General features: G+C 46.8%; 1 protein-coding gene across 2 annotated transcripts; it reads right to left on the bottom strand.

The window, feature by feature from the left end:
* Positions 1-4075: 4075 nt before the first annotated feature.
* On the bottom strand, positions 4076-14447 carry znf687b (zinc finger protein 687b). 2 transcript variants are annotated; one of them, XM_083684856.1, is made up of 10 exons: positions 14409-14447; positions 11014-13515; positions 10132-10397; positions 9756-9940; positions 9062-9238; positions 8717-8879; positions 8142-8495; positions 7754-7866; positions 7196-7289; positions 4076-7064 (listed from the first exon to the last, which is right to left on the bottom strand). In XM_083684856.1, the coding sequence occupies exons 2-10, from the start codon at positions 13499-13501 to the stop codon at positions 6387-6389; spliced, it is 4518 nt and encodes a 1505-aa protein (XP_083540982.1). In that variant the 5' UTR covers positions 13502-13515; positions 14409-14447; the 3' UTR covers positions 4076-6386. The 2 variants fall into 2 exon arrangements, with proteins under 2 accessions (XP_083540982.1, XP_083540983.1); XM_083684857.1 differs by having other exon boundaries at positions 4076-7061.
* Between the last annotated feature and the right edge of the window lie 81 nt (positions 14448-14528).

Raw genomic sequence — 14528 nt, 5'->3', positions numbered from 1 at the left:
GTTGAATTGAGTCCATCTTAATGCAAGGATAATAGTTCATCTAATTTTGGAATTAATATCTCTGGTTTTATAGGGTCTCTGATTTGCATAGGAATCAATTACACACTGTGGAGATTAGGATGTCACTACCAACTCAGCAAATTTCATAATTTTCTCTTGATTCTGACAAACTCCCCAGTCCCTGCTAGTGGCAAACATACCTATAACTTGATGCAGCTACCACTATACTTCACACGAGAGATGGTGCGGAAACTGCATTGCATGTGCTGGATTTGCACTACAAAACGTAATGCTTTGTAGTAAAACCAAATAAACACATTTCCAGCCCCTTTCTTTGCTGTATCACTTGAATTCATTGTTGCAAACACAATTATGGTTATGAAATAGATTATTTTCCATTAAGAGATTTTTTTTGGCCACTTGGTTATAGACCAATTTTGTAGAGTGACTGAGATGTTGTCCTATCGACTGTGCTTTTTCCTCTCCACCATTCAACTTTATAGATTTTTGTAAGTATCCCCAGGCCTCAGGGTCGCATTCCTGAGCAGTTTTGTTCCTCTCCATTTGCTCAGTTTGGAATGACAACCTGATCCACACAGTGTGTAATTGATTCCTATGCAAATCAGAGACCCTATAAAAACAAAGATATTAATTCCAAAATTACATGAACTATTTTCCTCGCGTTATTGAGTGATTTGAGTGATTATTGAGTGATTTGTTGATGACGTTTTTGCATTTTAGCTAATTTTAAGAGTGTCATAGCAAAGGGTCTGAATACCTATGTACATGAGGTATTTCTGTAAAAATGTGGAAAAAGTGAAGGGGTCTGAATACTTTCCGAAGGCACTATACGTATTGCCCTCAAGAAAAGAGTTGAATGTGTTTGATTTTCGACAAATCACTCTTTTATGTCTTTTCTTTATACATCTCCACCTGGTAAGTTAGCTGCGTCAGGTCCCGCTCCGCGTAATATAAATTGATATAAATTGCTACATGTAATCCATGATCAATCAAACTGTTGTGTATATAGCTCTAATGAATATCCGATACCTGCCTTGTAATTCCTGTTATGCTCCGATGCCTAATATCCATGTAAATAGTCAATCAAATCCTGAGGGAAAGCTAACGTTCCCCTAACGTTCCCTGGATTGCTATATTTCTCTTTTCTTGTGGGCAGCTATATTTTCATTTGTTGTCATTTATTTTATCATGGGAGCCACTGTGTACTATTGCCACGCCACACCATTGACTGTCATCTGTTTTATGCTCTTTGATAACCCATGTATGGAGATGTTTTTGTGTCAATCTGTAAATATATATTCTCGTTTTTGGTCTGTTGGCTATGGTGGATGATGTGCACGAGCGCAGCCTCTTTCGCGCCGTTTGACGTGTGAGCGGGAGTCTAGCTCGCGCATCCATTCTAGTTTTGTAAATATGCATCTTTATATACTGTAGCCTACAATTATATTATTAATTATAATCCATGTAATACTAATGTAATCATATTAACCCATGTAATATAATCTTTTGAGGAACTACAGTAATTATTTAGTGTTGGGCTATTGTATTATGTATTGATTGGTCTCTTTGATTCATGTCACATATTTGATGCATGTTACATATTGCATGTTAATATTACATATTGCATTCTATTTTTGTACATTGTTCTAAAACATTCTATTGATTATTCTGTATATTGTGAATCTATTTGAAATATCAGTTATTATTATTATTCTGTATACAATATGTATATGGAGAGTCGAGTAACATCTGACCAAGAGGGGAGCCAGCTGTGTGTTGTTGCCACACCACACCGACTTGTAACCCGAACGTTGCTGGTTCAAATCATGCTGGGGACACTATTTTAAATTGTTGCTTATACGATAAATAAATAAATATGTAAAATATTTAAATAAATATTTTTTCTGTTCCACAGGTTGTAGACTTCTGCTTCCACGCAATCATCAACACTTGTTAAGTATTGTTTGAATTGTCTATTCATTTCTTATTACAATCAATGAAACTACCCTGTTCTTATTCCGCAATATGTCTTACTAGTCTACGTAATACAATCAGTGTAAAACATGGATGTAAAATGATTGTATTTTTTATTGCACAAACAACAAACGACATTAAAGGAAGACACAGGGCAAAACCAAGCCGAACCTTACTCTGAGACAAGACACAAATGAACAAAACATCAAAACAAATGACCATTCTATGGTATTATATTTCAATGGTATTATATTTTATTAAGGACCTCAAATAGGCTATGCAGACAAACGGACCACCGTATATGGTAAAACAGTATAATTACATAATAAAGAATTAGAAAATAACATTCACAGATAAAATCATGCCAATTATACATAATGGTGAATATTTATATTAACTATTCTACAATTAATGTTTGCAAATATCATATTGTAATAATAATAATTAATTAATTTGCATTAATAATATGCAAATATTGTGTGTATCAAAATAAAGTGGTTTATATTCTATAATCTCTTCCTAAACCATCAATTTTCCAGGTTTAAGTTGACATGCAATTTCACTGACCCGTAGTGGAAAGTGGGGTGACTTTTGCAGCAATTGACGCATGCTCTAAAACAGACCTGAGAACACATCAATCACGATTAAACAGCTGTGAGTTTAAATTCTGTACGAGCGTCTGTGTTGGGTTTAGACAGCATGACTATGCTAGCTGTCAGAGTAATAGCCCCATTATTATTATTTTTATTGAACAATCTTGATTCTTGTATTCGTCTACTGGAACATACACATACTGTAAATTACTTTAAATGGATTTTCCAGCACAACTTCTTGTTTCCCTCATCTTTAATTATTGCTGCCGTACCTCCATTACAACAATAATGAATACGCTACAAATACAATTAGAACTGCCACTGCTAGATATACATTAGCTGAAATGGTGGTGTTAGGGGGGGTGGAGAGCACTGTGGCCTCCGGTTCTCTGGCAACAGTTGGCATTGCTGCTTGTACGTCAATCGAGGAAGACATTGGCAACCATCGATCTGGTATCAAACCGAACCTTTTACAAAACACAAGTTTAATTCTGCCGTAATTCTGTTCACTGGGGAAGACCACCTTGGAGGAAAATCAGTTGGCCAGTTTGTGGGGGAGTGTGCAGAACTGAAGGCTCTCATCACAAAGTGCAGGGGGCAGGTATCACTCTCTCATCAGTGACCAGAGAGGTGACCACTCTCAGGTCACAGAGCTGCTGGAGAAGATAGAAAAGATGGTAGAGGAAAATGGAGGAGGGCACTACACCAATGAGATGTTCCGGAGAGCCCAGGAAAGGCTGAAAGGTTTTCGGCAACATCTTATGCCGACGACTGCAGAAGAATGGATGACAGTAGCAGCATTACCAGTAGAAGCAGCAGCAGCTCCAGTTAGCTGCAGGTTTAACCACTGATATGGTTAAGAAAATGTCCTGTTTGATACCAGATGTCTTCCTCGAATGACGTACCAGCAGCAATGCCAACTGTTGCCAGAGAACCGGAGGCCACAGTGCTCTCCACCCCACCTAACACCACCATTTCAGCTAATGTATATCTGGCAGTGGCAGTTCTAATTGTATTTGTAGCGTATTCATTATTGTTGTAATGGAGGTACGGCAGCAATAATTAAAGATGAAGGACACAAGAAGTTGTGCTGGAAAATCCATTTAAAGTCATTTACAGTATATGTATGTTCCAGTAGACAAATACAATAATTAATATTGTTCAGTAATAATAATAATAATAATAATAGTAGTTATGTTTATCAGAATAGACAGATACAACTAAAACATTGACACATTGAACCATCAATCACTGTGGTTACAATGTAAGCTACATTTGATATCTAGCTCTGCCCTCCACCTCCCTTACCCTTGTGCGCCCTCTAGTGTTTGACTCATTGTCTTGTCACATTTGATGACAATTCACTGACACTTCTGCATGGATTATTAGTAGCTTTGAACAGTTTTATAGTGTTTCATTATATGCTAGTATGTTATGCTTATACTGTACTCTTACTTGATATGTCTCAATAAAGACCAAAATTCCTTGTTTTACACATTTATTTTAAAACGGCACAAAAAGTGTATGGCATTTCAGCAAGCAGACAACGACCATGGAAAATAAAAATGACGCATGGATTCATCATTTCGCTATATATATATATAAATATGATATCAGGTGACATAAAAAAACAACAACAAAAAAACAGACAAACAAAACATCCATAGAAATAGGCCCCCTTCACGTGAGTCACAAAGGTTATTGAAACAGATACAAAAGAAAGGTGGAGTACAGCTAGCACTGATTCTGGAGTTAGAAAAGATGAATCATATCAAAGAGATTAAGGTTCATATTCTTATTTGTACACATTATTGAAACACACAACAGTCTCCTCACATTCTGCTTCTTCTTTTTTTATGTTACTTTATATAATAACTACCTCCCATCATATTCAAAATCCTTTTTGTTTCAAATTGGTGGAAATAAAAACGTAACAGTACAAGTACAAATACTATACGTATTCACATTTTCCGAAACAAGTAACAAAACTCAAATGTGTTCTTTTAGTGTACTGTATAGCGTAACTCACAGGAGGAGCTGAGCTGTACCTGGCTGGCCTGGTTATGCATTAACCATAGTTGCAGAAACAGGGCTGGAAAGGACAATGTGAAAAGAAAATATCCGAGCCAGCACAGTATGGTTCAGGTCGGCCCTGTAGTGTGTAAAGCTCCAAAATGTATTTACAGTGCAACATACACCCATAAAGAGCACTGGCAAGAATCTTGAACTCCCTCTTCGCCTAGCTAAAATCTTGATAACACAACCCACCACTCAAACAGCTCAGGTTACAATCATCACATCATGTAACCTGGTCCTCTAATGACATGTCATAATAACAGAGATATACATCTCATTTCTCTCGTCACATTTATTTCAAACTATTCCTACCGTTTAATCTTGCAATAAGATTGACGGCCAATGACTCACACAAGCACAAACAACAACATCAACATCACTAATGTGTTTCATATAAATAAATATAACAATGTCATTATTACTTAAAATCAGTGTTTTAAACTCTCCATATAGTCCCTTTTTTGCTTCTGAGGCCTTGAAGGTCAACTGTACACACTGACTTGAGAACAGTTTCCGACCTTCAGCCCTGCAGTGAGAAAACCGTAGAAACTGATCTGGGACCAGCGAGAGGAGTGCTTCTTCTATACAGTGGGTCAAGTGCCAGTGGAGGTAGAAATCAGAGGACGGGCTCCTTGCAATGCATGGAATGGAATGGAATGACGAATAGTGTGTTTGACACCATTCCTCATTCCATTCCATGCATTACAATGAGCCCGTCCTCTGTTTTCTGCCTCTACCAGCCTCCCCTAGTGTGGATGTTGAGTTAGACAATGAAATGCAAGACTGAATGAATGCCTTTCTACCTAGACAAGAATAATGATTCAGACAACAAATATAAGTATGAAAAAGACAATATGAATGACACAGCAATACAAAAATATCAGTACAAATGATAGAAAATGAAGAAAAGTACAGAAGGAAATGTTTCATATGAAAAGACAACAACAACAAACAATAATAAGAATAAGAGTCCTGGCAAAGTGACAGAGTGTGGTATTGATGGCAGACAGACACCAGGGGAGGCTGCTGGAGGTAGAAATCGGAGGACGGGCTCATTGTAATGCATGGAATGGAATAAGGAATGGTATAAAACACACCTTTGAGAGTTCTCAGTACATTCCATGCATTACAATGAGCCCGTCCTCCGATTTCTACCTCTACCAGCCTCCACTGACAGACACTATGGAGACAGAAAGAATGGCCAAATCTCAAAGGTCTTTCCTTGATTCCTCTATCCTCACCTCCTTCTCAAAACTCATTAGAGGAGAACAAGGGAGGCTGGTGTTTGATACCATTCCACATTCCATTCCATGCATTACAATGAGGCCGTCATCAGATTTCTACCTCCACCAGCCTCCCCTGGAGGAGAAGGTCTGGGGCTCCTGTGTGTTGAGGAGGAGGTGAGGAGAGAGGACGCGAGGAGTCAAGAAAAGACTTTCGTGATTCGACATACGGTTGATGCTAATGCTAAGGTGACCTTTGACCCTCCATCTCACTACAATGATCAGCATGCGAGTATAACTGCACAAAACACAGACAGAGATTACCTTAGGTGTCGCCAAACCACACAGAAACTAATTAAGTGCTAATTGGCTGTCACACCCACATTCATCTCTCAAACAATGATTCCAAGACCCCGATCAGTCAAGTCAATCAGTCAACCCCTAAACTCCCTCTTTACAGACCTGTCCGTCACGCCATACACCCCGCCCCCCCCACCCCCTACTGGGGTTTGTCCGTCTTGCGGGCGGTGATGAAGGCCATTCCGTGGGTCCTGAAGTGGGTGTTGAGGTCTGAAGACTTGTCGAAGCGCTTGCCGCACACCCTGCAGCTCAGGTTGCCCTCCCCGTCCTCCCCCTCCTGGCCGGGGGGGGAGGAGGGTGAGCCATCGGGGGAGGAGGGGGTGCGCTGACGGCGGCCACTGCGGCGGTGGTGGTGGTCCGGGTCGCCTGCCTGGCCCTGGGGGTCTCGAACGCGGTGGGCGATGAAGCGGTGGCGCCCCAGGGACCCGGCCGAGGCGAAGCACACGCCGCACTGCAGGCACTGGAAGGAGGCGGCGTCGGCCCGGTGCTGGGGGATGTGCCGCTGAAACTCGGCGCCGTCCTCTGTGGCGAAGCCACACGGCACGCAGCGGAACGTGTTGTCCTCCTCCTCCGGAGCTGCAGGGGGCGCCAGCGAGGCTCTCGTTCTCTTCACAGGACCACCACCGCCTCCTCCTCCTCCTCCTCCTCCGCTGGTCTCCTCTCCCTCTTCATTGGCCTCTCCACTCTCTGTGCCTGCCCCCCCCTCCTCCTCCTCGCCTGCTCTGCTTCCTGGAGGGCCACCCTCCCCATCCTGCTCAGACGAGCTGCCTGGCCCCTCCCCCGGCGCAGAACGCTTCCTGGTCTGAGGTGGAGCCTGCTGGGGGGGGGGAGAAGGAGTTGGGGTGTCAAATCCTTAATATCATTTCAATAGGAGACCACATTCCAGTTATGACAGAGACCGAAATGTTACCAAATGTGGCAGGAAATAAAGTCCTCTAACTAACTGACCTGTCCGTCTGCGGCTCTGACCCCATGGTGAACCCGGATGTGTTTCTCCAGAATTAGGCGACTGCTGAAGGTGCGTTTGCCCTCAGTGCAGTGTCTGCAAAAAACACACCATCACTCACATCAGAAACACCTCACATGCCAGGTAGAAATCAGGTAGGTAGGTCAGCAAGAAACACTGTATTCTCCTGGGAGACAGTAGTCAATGATCTGCTCCCAAAAATGTCTTCCTTTATTATGGACATTGGATGTTTCAACCCCAAACGACTCTTTGTCAGGACCACCTCCCCTGATACAATACCAAGCTCAAAACGACAGTGAATGAAACTGAACATTCACATTTTACATTTAGCAGACACTTTGTTCCAGAGTGACTTACATTAAGTATATCTGTCTAAGTTCCAATCAGCCTCTGTGCTTTTCAACCAGGAGAATTTAGAATTGGAATTAGCATTTTAGCTAACTTCCTGAATGGAAATGGAATGGAGCTCAACCCTCCTGTGTAAACCACTCCACAGTCGTTTTGATAGGGCTGTTTCTATGACGATGCAGCTGACTCACTGGCAGTGGAAGACTCTTTTGTTGCCCTCGTGGATGACACGGACGTGACGACGCAGGCTGGAAGAGGTGCAGAAGGAGCTCTCACATACACGACATGGGAACTTCTTCATGGCCTATAGGAGCATGGACACACACACACACACACACACACAGACACACACAGACACACACAGACACACACAGACACACACAGACACAGACAGACACAGACACACAGACACACACACAGACACACACGGGGAGAAGAGGGTTAGATATGCAATATGAGTGTGTAGTTACCTTCCTTTATTTGTGTGTCTGTCTGTGTGTGTGTGAGTGTATGGTTGTTTGTGTGTGTGTGTGTAGTGTGCATGTGTGTGGTTGCGTGTGTGTGAGTGTGTCCAGGTACCTTGCCGTGCTCTGTCTTCATGTGAGAGACGTAATCCTCACTCTCTGCAAAGCTCTTCTGACATTGCTGGCAGCTCCACTCTGACGGAGCTCCAAGATGGCCGCCAACCTCCAAAGAGCTTGGAGGATTCTCAGGCTCCTCATAGTCCTCATCCCCTTCTTCCTCTCCTTCTTCCTCCTCTTCCTCGTCGTCCTCCTCCTGATCGCGGCCCCAGTCCTCTCCATCAGAGTTGTCTGTTTTGGCGGGAGGCTTGGATTTGGGGAGGGAGGGGGCGGGAGGGTTGCTAGGTGCTGGAGTAGGGGCGGAGGCATCGGATTGGCCCTCTTGTTTGACTGACAGGCCTCTGTGAGCCGTCTGAGCACGAGCAAGACCGGGACCAAGGAAGGAATGACCAGTGAGAAATGACGAATAAGCAAACCAAACACACAATTCACATTTGGCAGAAACACACTTCGTTGCAATACACATAAAGGGAAAATGCTATAAAAGGGCAATATTCATAAATTATTCACTATATCGGAGCTACCCCTATCTGCAATCATGTGTGTTCATACAGGCAGAGATATAAAACACACCTTGATGTGATCCATCATGGAACCTTTCTGGGCGTAGAGTTTGGTGCAGTCAGGACACTTGAACACATGCACCTTCTGCTTGGCCAGGTGAGTGTCAAAGTGCATGTACAGTAAGGGCTTCTGGGTAAAAACTGTATCGCACATCACACACTTGTAGATCATTCTGGAGAGAGAGAGAGAGAGAAAGAGAGCCAGAGAGAGAGAAATACATGTTGAAGATAATATTCATATTGCACAGCATTATAGTAATTGCAGACATTTAAGGCTCTGATAGCAACCACAAACCCTGACTTCTAAATACTCTCCATCGATCCATACATCCATGAGATACTGCAGGACACTTACTTGGCCTGTCCCCCAGTGAGGTTGGGGTGCTGGGTGCTGATGTGGCCCTGTGCGCTGGGGGCAGACTTGAAGGCCATGGGGCAGCTGGGGCATTTGTGGAACACCTCGCAGTGGGCCGTCTGGATGTGAGACTTGATGGAGTTGAGACCCCCAAACACCACCTGACAGTTGGAACACCTGGGGAACACAGAGGAGGAGAAACACTTGGTCACCGTAGAGTCAAGTTCACTTTAGAGTGTCATTTTACAACCGGGTGACTTAAGAGTTCCAAGTATATCTTTCCAACATCAATGTGTGTCTTAACTGACCCTAGTACATGCGACAAGAGGTTGACGTCGGAATGTGTCACATTTTGGAGGGACTTGTGCCTGGTAGTGTGTAACCCGGTGGGGTTTAAACTGGCATGGATTCCACAGACGTCAACTGTTATACCAAGAGGACATCCTCGTGGTGCGAGGGCTACATCTGGGCTTAGTAGTCACAGGCAGGGCTACCTCATCACCAGAGTGTGATTCCAAATCGCCTCCGCTACACATGCATATATAATATTCACATTATGTCATGAGTTGTCCTGACCTGTGGCTTATACACGTGTTGAAGTGTTCGTAGGGTTCAAGGTTAAAGGTCACCTGTAGCTGATGCGTGTGGTGAAGTGTTAGCGTTAGTAGGGTTAAGGTTAAAGGTTAAAGGTCACCTGTAGCCGATGCGTCTGGCGAAGTGCAGACAGGACTCCTCCAGATGGGTCTGGAAGCTGGCCTGGCGGGCACTGCCCCCACACTCAGGACACACGTGGGGCGCCCGGTGCTTATGGATCCTCTGATGGGCCGACACGCTGCATGAGTTAGGCAGCATCATGGGAGGGGAGCACAGAGTACACGTCTGGAGAGGAGAGGAGAGGGGAGGGGAGGGGGGGGGGGGGGAGACGTTACTGCATATAGTACAGCAGAGCAGGCATGCACGCGCACACACACACACAAACGAACGAACAAACATGCACAACACAAACGTATGTTCATACTGTACATACATACACACACACACACTTTTGAATCCTTTGCCTAAGGACTCACAGAGTTGGGTGTAGCTCTGATCTGCTGGAAGTGGGCCACCAGCTCAGCCTTGCCAGAGAACTGGGCCTGGCACTCTGGACATCTGAAGTTGTTGTACTGGAGCAGCTCTCCCTTCTTACAGGGCAGCGGCATCAGCGCCTGGGGGCTTTGGGGCGCGGCACGGCGGACCAGTCTGGGCTGGGCGGCAGAGGACGAGGGGGCGTCCTTCAGGGGACTGGAGCTAGCGGACGCTGCCATGGTCCCTGATGTGGCTGAGGGGGATGAGGCTGGAGGACAGGAGAACAAGCATGGTCAACAAGGACAGGGGAAACAGAGGCTGCCATGTTGGAACCAATCAATTGCGAATGGATATTGTTGAGTTGTTGAGGAGTTGCTTACTCTAAAGCATTACATTATATTGTATCTGTGTATTGTGTAAATTACCATTAACATTTGATTTGAATTGGAATCGAGTTAGTCATCTTGCTATGAGTGTGGTTGGTTTGTTACATCAATCCTTTTTGGTTAATAGTGAACCGGGGAAATACAAACACTCCCCCACTTCCGACCCAAGTGGGTGCTACACACAAGCAGCCATGAGGGGAGTTTCCCCCTTCAATGCGAGTGCTCAGGGTGTCAACAAAGGCGCAATATAAATGCAATGAATGAATAAATAATAATAATAATAATGCATTCATTTTTGTATAGTGCTCTTCTCAGTAATCAAAGACATTCCATTCCATGGAGACAACAAAAATAGGTAGATAAAAAGTAAAACAAAAAAAAGTCAGTAAAAATAGTTCAGGATTAAAAGCAAGTTTTAAAAAGATGGGTTTTGAGGGATCGTTTGAAGGAGTCGTGCAAGCTGGATTCCTCAATGAACCAATGAAACAAATGACTTACCATTGGGCGTGGCGTCCTGCAGACCAATCATCTGCTCCACAGTGACCGGTCTCATGACCAGGTGAGAACACTGCATGACCAGGCCTCTCTCCTTGTGCTCGCGGGCGTGCAGCAGCAGGCTGCACTTGTTGAAGAAGGCCAGCCGCTTGGCGCAGTGGTTACACGTCACCTCGATGCGCAGCGAGCGCCGGTCGTAGTGCCGCGCCAGGCTGCGCTCCAGGGCGAAGGCGTCCCCGCACTCCAGGCAGCGGTAGCCCGCGGCGGGCAGCGGGAGCCCCCACTCTGGGGGCGGAGGGGCCGAGAGGTCGGGCTTGTAGCTGGGCAGCAGGTTCTTGCTGTTGAGGATCTTGTTGAAGGCCTCCACCAGGCTGGACTGGCTGCGGGAGATGGCGGCGCCCGTGCTGTTGACGATGGAGGCCGGTTTGTTGGTTTGGTGAGAGCCGGCTAGGACGCCGGCACCACCGTTAGCCGTTTTAGCGCTGGTGGCGGGGCGAACGCTGATTCCGCCAGTGGCTACGGAGAACTTAGGGGAGGAGGCTATGGAGGGAGTGGCGGGGAGGGCGGCGGACTTAGTGATGCTGACAGCGGTGGCGGAAACCTTGGCCCTGTCGGATGAGGCGGCCATCTTGTTCTGGGCTTTAGTTGCGGCAGCTAGCATAGCGCTGCTAGCTGCTAGTGTCGACACGGGTAAAGCGTTGAGATTCTTTACTTTCTGTTGCTGAGATGTTGCCACGCGGCCACCAGAGGAGGCCTCGACCTTCCTGGCCCTGTTGGCCGGGACTTTACGGCCCCCTGGGGAAGCTTTACTGGGGTCCAAGCCCTTGCCTGCCGCAGCACCAGCTTTGGGAGCCACCCTAGTAACAGTTCTGGTGATTCCACCGGTGGAGGTCTTGATGGTCTTTATCCGGACTTTGAGGGGCCTGGCGGGAGCCCCAGTCGCCCCAGTAGTAGAGGTCCCACCTCCAGTGGACGCTGGGGCTTTAGACTTTGCCTCAACCACCTCCATCTTTTCCTCCTCTGTTCTTGCACCCTCCTCCTTCCCTGTATCTGCCTTGCCAACACCATCCACAGCTTTCTCTACTATGTTCCCCACCTCCATCTCCTCCTCCTCCTCCTTTGGTTCCCGTAGGTCCGAGGGGGGAGGCGTGGAGGCCACGGCAGGGCTGGAGCACCTCTTAGTGGGGACCGGTGCGGCGGATTTGGGTACCTCTGGCTCAGGACTCTCGGGTGAGTCCCGCTCTTCGATGACGTGCTCTGGGTGTCTGTCTTCTTGCGGCGGGCTCTTGGTAGAGCTGGGCTGGGGGGTCGAGGTCGTGCTGGCACCTGACGGAGTGTCTCCTGGTTTGGGGTGAGCTGCTGATGACGCCATAGGGTGGGGGTGGGGGAGCACAGAATCTGAGCTGGCAGCAGGGGACCTGAACCGGCGGGTAAGTTTGGGAGGGGTGCAGGAGGAGGGGGATTCAGGGGGTTCCTGTATCACCAGCGGACCCCCATTGTCTGAATTGGAATCCTCCTCCTCTTCCTCCTCTTCCTCTTCTTCCTCTTCCTCCTCCTCCTCCGAGTCCCGGGGTCGGAATGCCGCAGGGCTGGGTTTAGGTGCCCCGTTGAATGGCTGGGATGTGTGGAGCGGGCGTGAGGAGAGGGCAGAGGGCGGAGACGGAAGAGGAGGCTTGGAGGGAGGGAAGAAAGGAGACGTCAGTCCTACAGACACTCCTGGGACGAGAGGAGAAGACACCCCAGATGAAGAGGAAGAAGAGGAGGAGGATAAGGAGGCTTTGCCCTCCTCTGCCCCATGCTGGGCTGCTGCGTCCTGCTGTGTATGTTGTTGCTGGTGCTGCTGCTGGAGGAGCTGCATCTTCCTCGCCCTCCCTACAGGGTCTCCCGGCCCCTGCGCCATCAGAGGCTTCAATCTGTTGAAAATGTTCCCACTCTGCTTGGCAGGTTTCGTGGATCCAGACCCCCCTCCTCCTCCTCCGCCCTCGGAGGCCGTTTTGGGGGTGCACACTGACCAAGGCTCCCCATTGGAATGCGCATGGGCCTGGGTCTGGGCCTGGGGTAGGGGTAGAGGTGTGGAAGCACCAGACGCCCCAAACCCATTATGGTTGAGGGGTTCTGATTCAGCTATGCCTGGGGCGCAGGCGCCAAGCCGCGGGCCCCCGGCCACCCCTACTAGTCCATCCATGGAGTCCTGGTCCGTGTCCCCGTCCCCTCCATCCAGGTTCTCAGGACGAACTCGGTTCTTCACAATGACGCTGACAATGGGGGTGTCACCCTGGGGGTCCGGGGGGCTAGGGGGTCTCAGAGACGGGCCGACCCCCACAACACCGTCTGCCTTCCCTAGGGAAGCACCACCACCACCAGCCCCCGGCCCGTGTTGTGGTCCTTCTGCCTCGTCAGGATTAGACTGGATGGCTTCTTTGGCGTCGATGTCGGGGATGTCAAAGGCTGCCAACAGGTCATCGAAATCTGGGGTCTTCATGTCCCCCATACCGGGACCGAATCCTGAAAGAGGGGACACACCAGAAAGTAGAAAATTAGAGATCAGATCAGAACATCCACAATTTCCCCATTGTTCTGACTGTAACCAAATAATAAAATTCGAATAATTTAGCTGACAAAGCAAATACCGAGATGAAATAGGATATGCACTGTATGTTCGAAACACACTCACTTGTATGTTGGCTTAAATTACTAACAACTACACATGCATTAATGAATTGATTGTCAGTTGGCTGTAAAATGCTAAGCAAGCTAGCATCACAACTAGGTCGGTGGCATTATACAGGGGGCTATTTTGTTTAGACTGTAGCTGAGAATCGTTTCTCGAAGCATTGCATTGGCAAACAGATAACATTTACGAGACAGGGACTTGCATGAACCCAATGCAATTAAGGGTGAGATCAAAGCCCGTCTGACTGTCTTGGCAAACATCATGCCAACTACTAACATAGCTACTACGCTAGCACGGCTAGTTACCTAGCCAAATAGCCACCTCTCTCCGTTCAGACTGAGAACCGATTCGGCTCCAGTACAATGTAGATGTTAGCTAAACAATTCACCTTTAGTAATGCATCACACATTAAATAAAACTGTAACGGTGGCCCGTTGATTAATAATTCAAAACCACAAACGTTTCGCAGCTGTGTGAGTTTATTTTGAGCTTCCTTCCCTCTTCATTACATTCAGGCTAGCTCTGCTGCTGGCCGCCGCTGAGCCCAGCCAAGGCAGCGAGGGGTCATTACATTAGCGAAGGCCATTGCATGCATTCAAAACAAACGACTGGGGAATAATCATGCAATATTGGAAACTATGATCGTGGGGGGTTATATTTTCACTGTTGACAATGAGTGGGACCGGTACGATGGTTTTCTATTGCACATATTTCGATTGTTTACCTGGATTTGAGATTCCCGACTACCGTCGCTCGCTCCAGATGAAGAGCCTAGACTTCCCGTCACATGACGACAGGAGGTCCTATTAGATTATTGTATCCAATCCAATTTTTTGCGAAGATG

Source organism: Argentina silus (genome assembly GCF_951799395.1).
Source record: "Argentina silus genome assembly, chromosome: 14".
NCBI classification, from domain to species: Eukaryota; Metazoa; Chordata; class Actinopteri; order Argentiniformes; family Argentinidae; genus Argentina; species Argentina silus.
This window is presented reverse-complemented; position numbering and strand designations above follow the sequence as displayed.

Coding starts and splice junctions, on each gene's coding strand:
- znf687b (XM_083684856.1), bottom strand. CDS start 13,501: ATGGGGGACATGAAGACCCCAGATTTCGATGACCTGTTGGCAGCCTTT. Junction 9,239..9,755: donor GCCAGACGCATCGGCTACAG/GTGACCTTTAAC, acceptor TGTGTTCCCCAG/GTGTTCCAACTGTCAGGTGG. Junction 7,867..8,141: donor TGAAGACAGAGCACGGCAAG/GTACCTGGACAC, acceptor ATGCTCCTATAG/GCCATGAAGAAGTTCCCATG.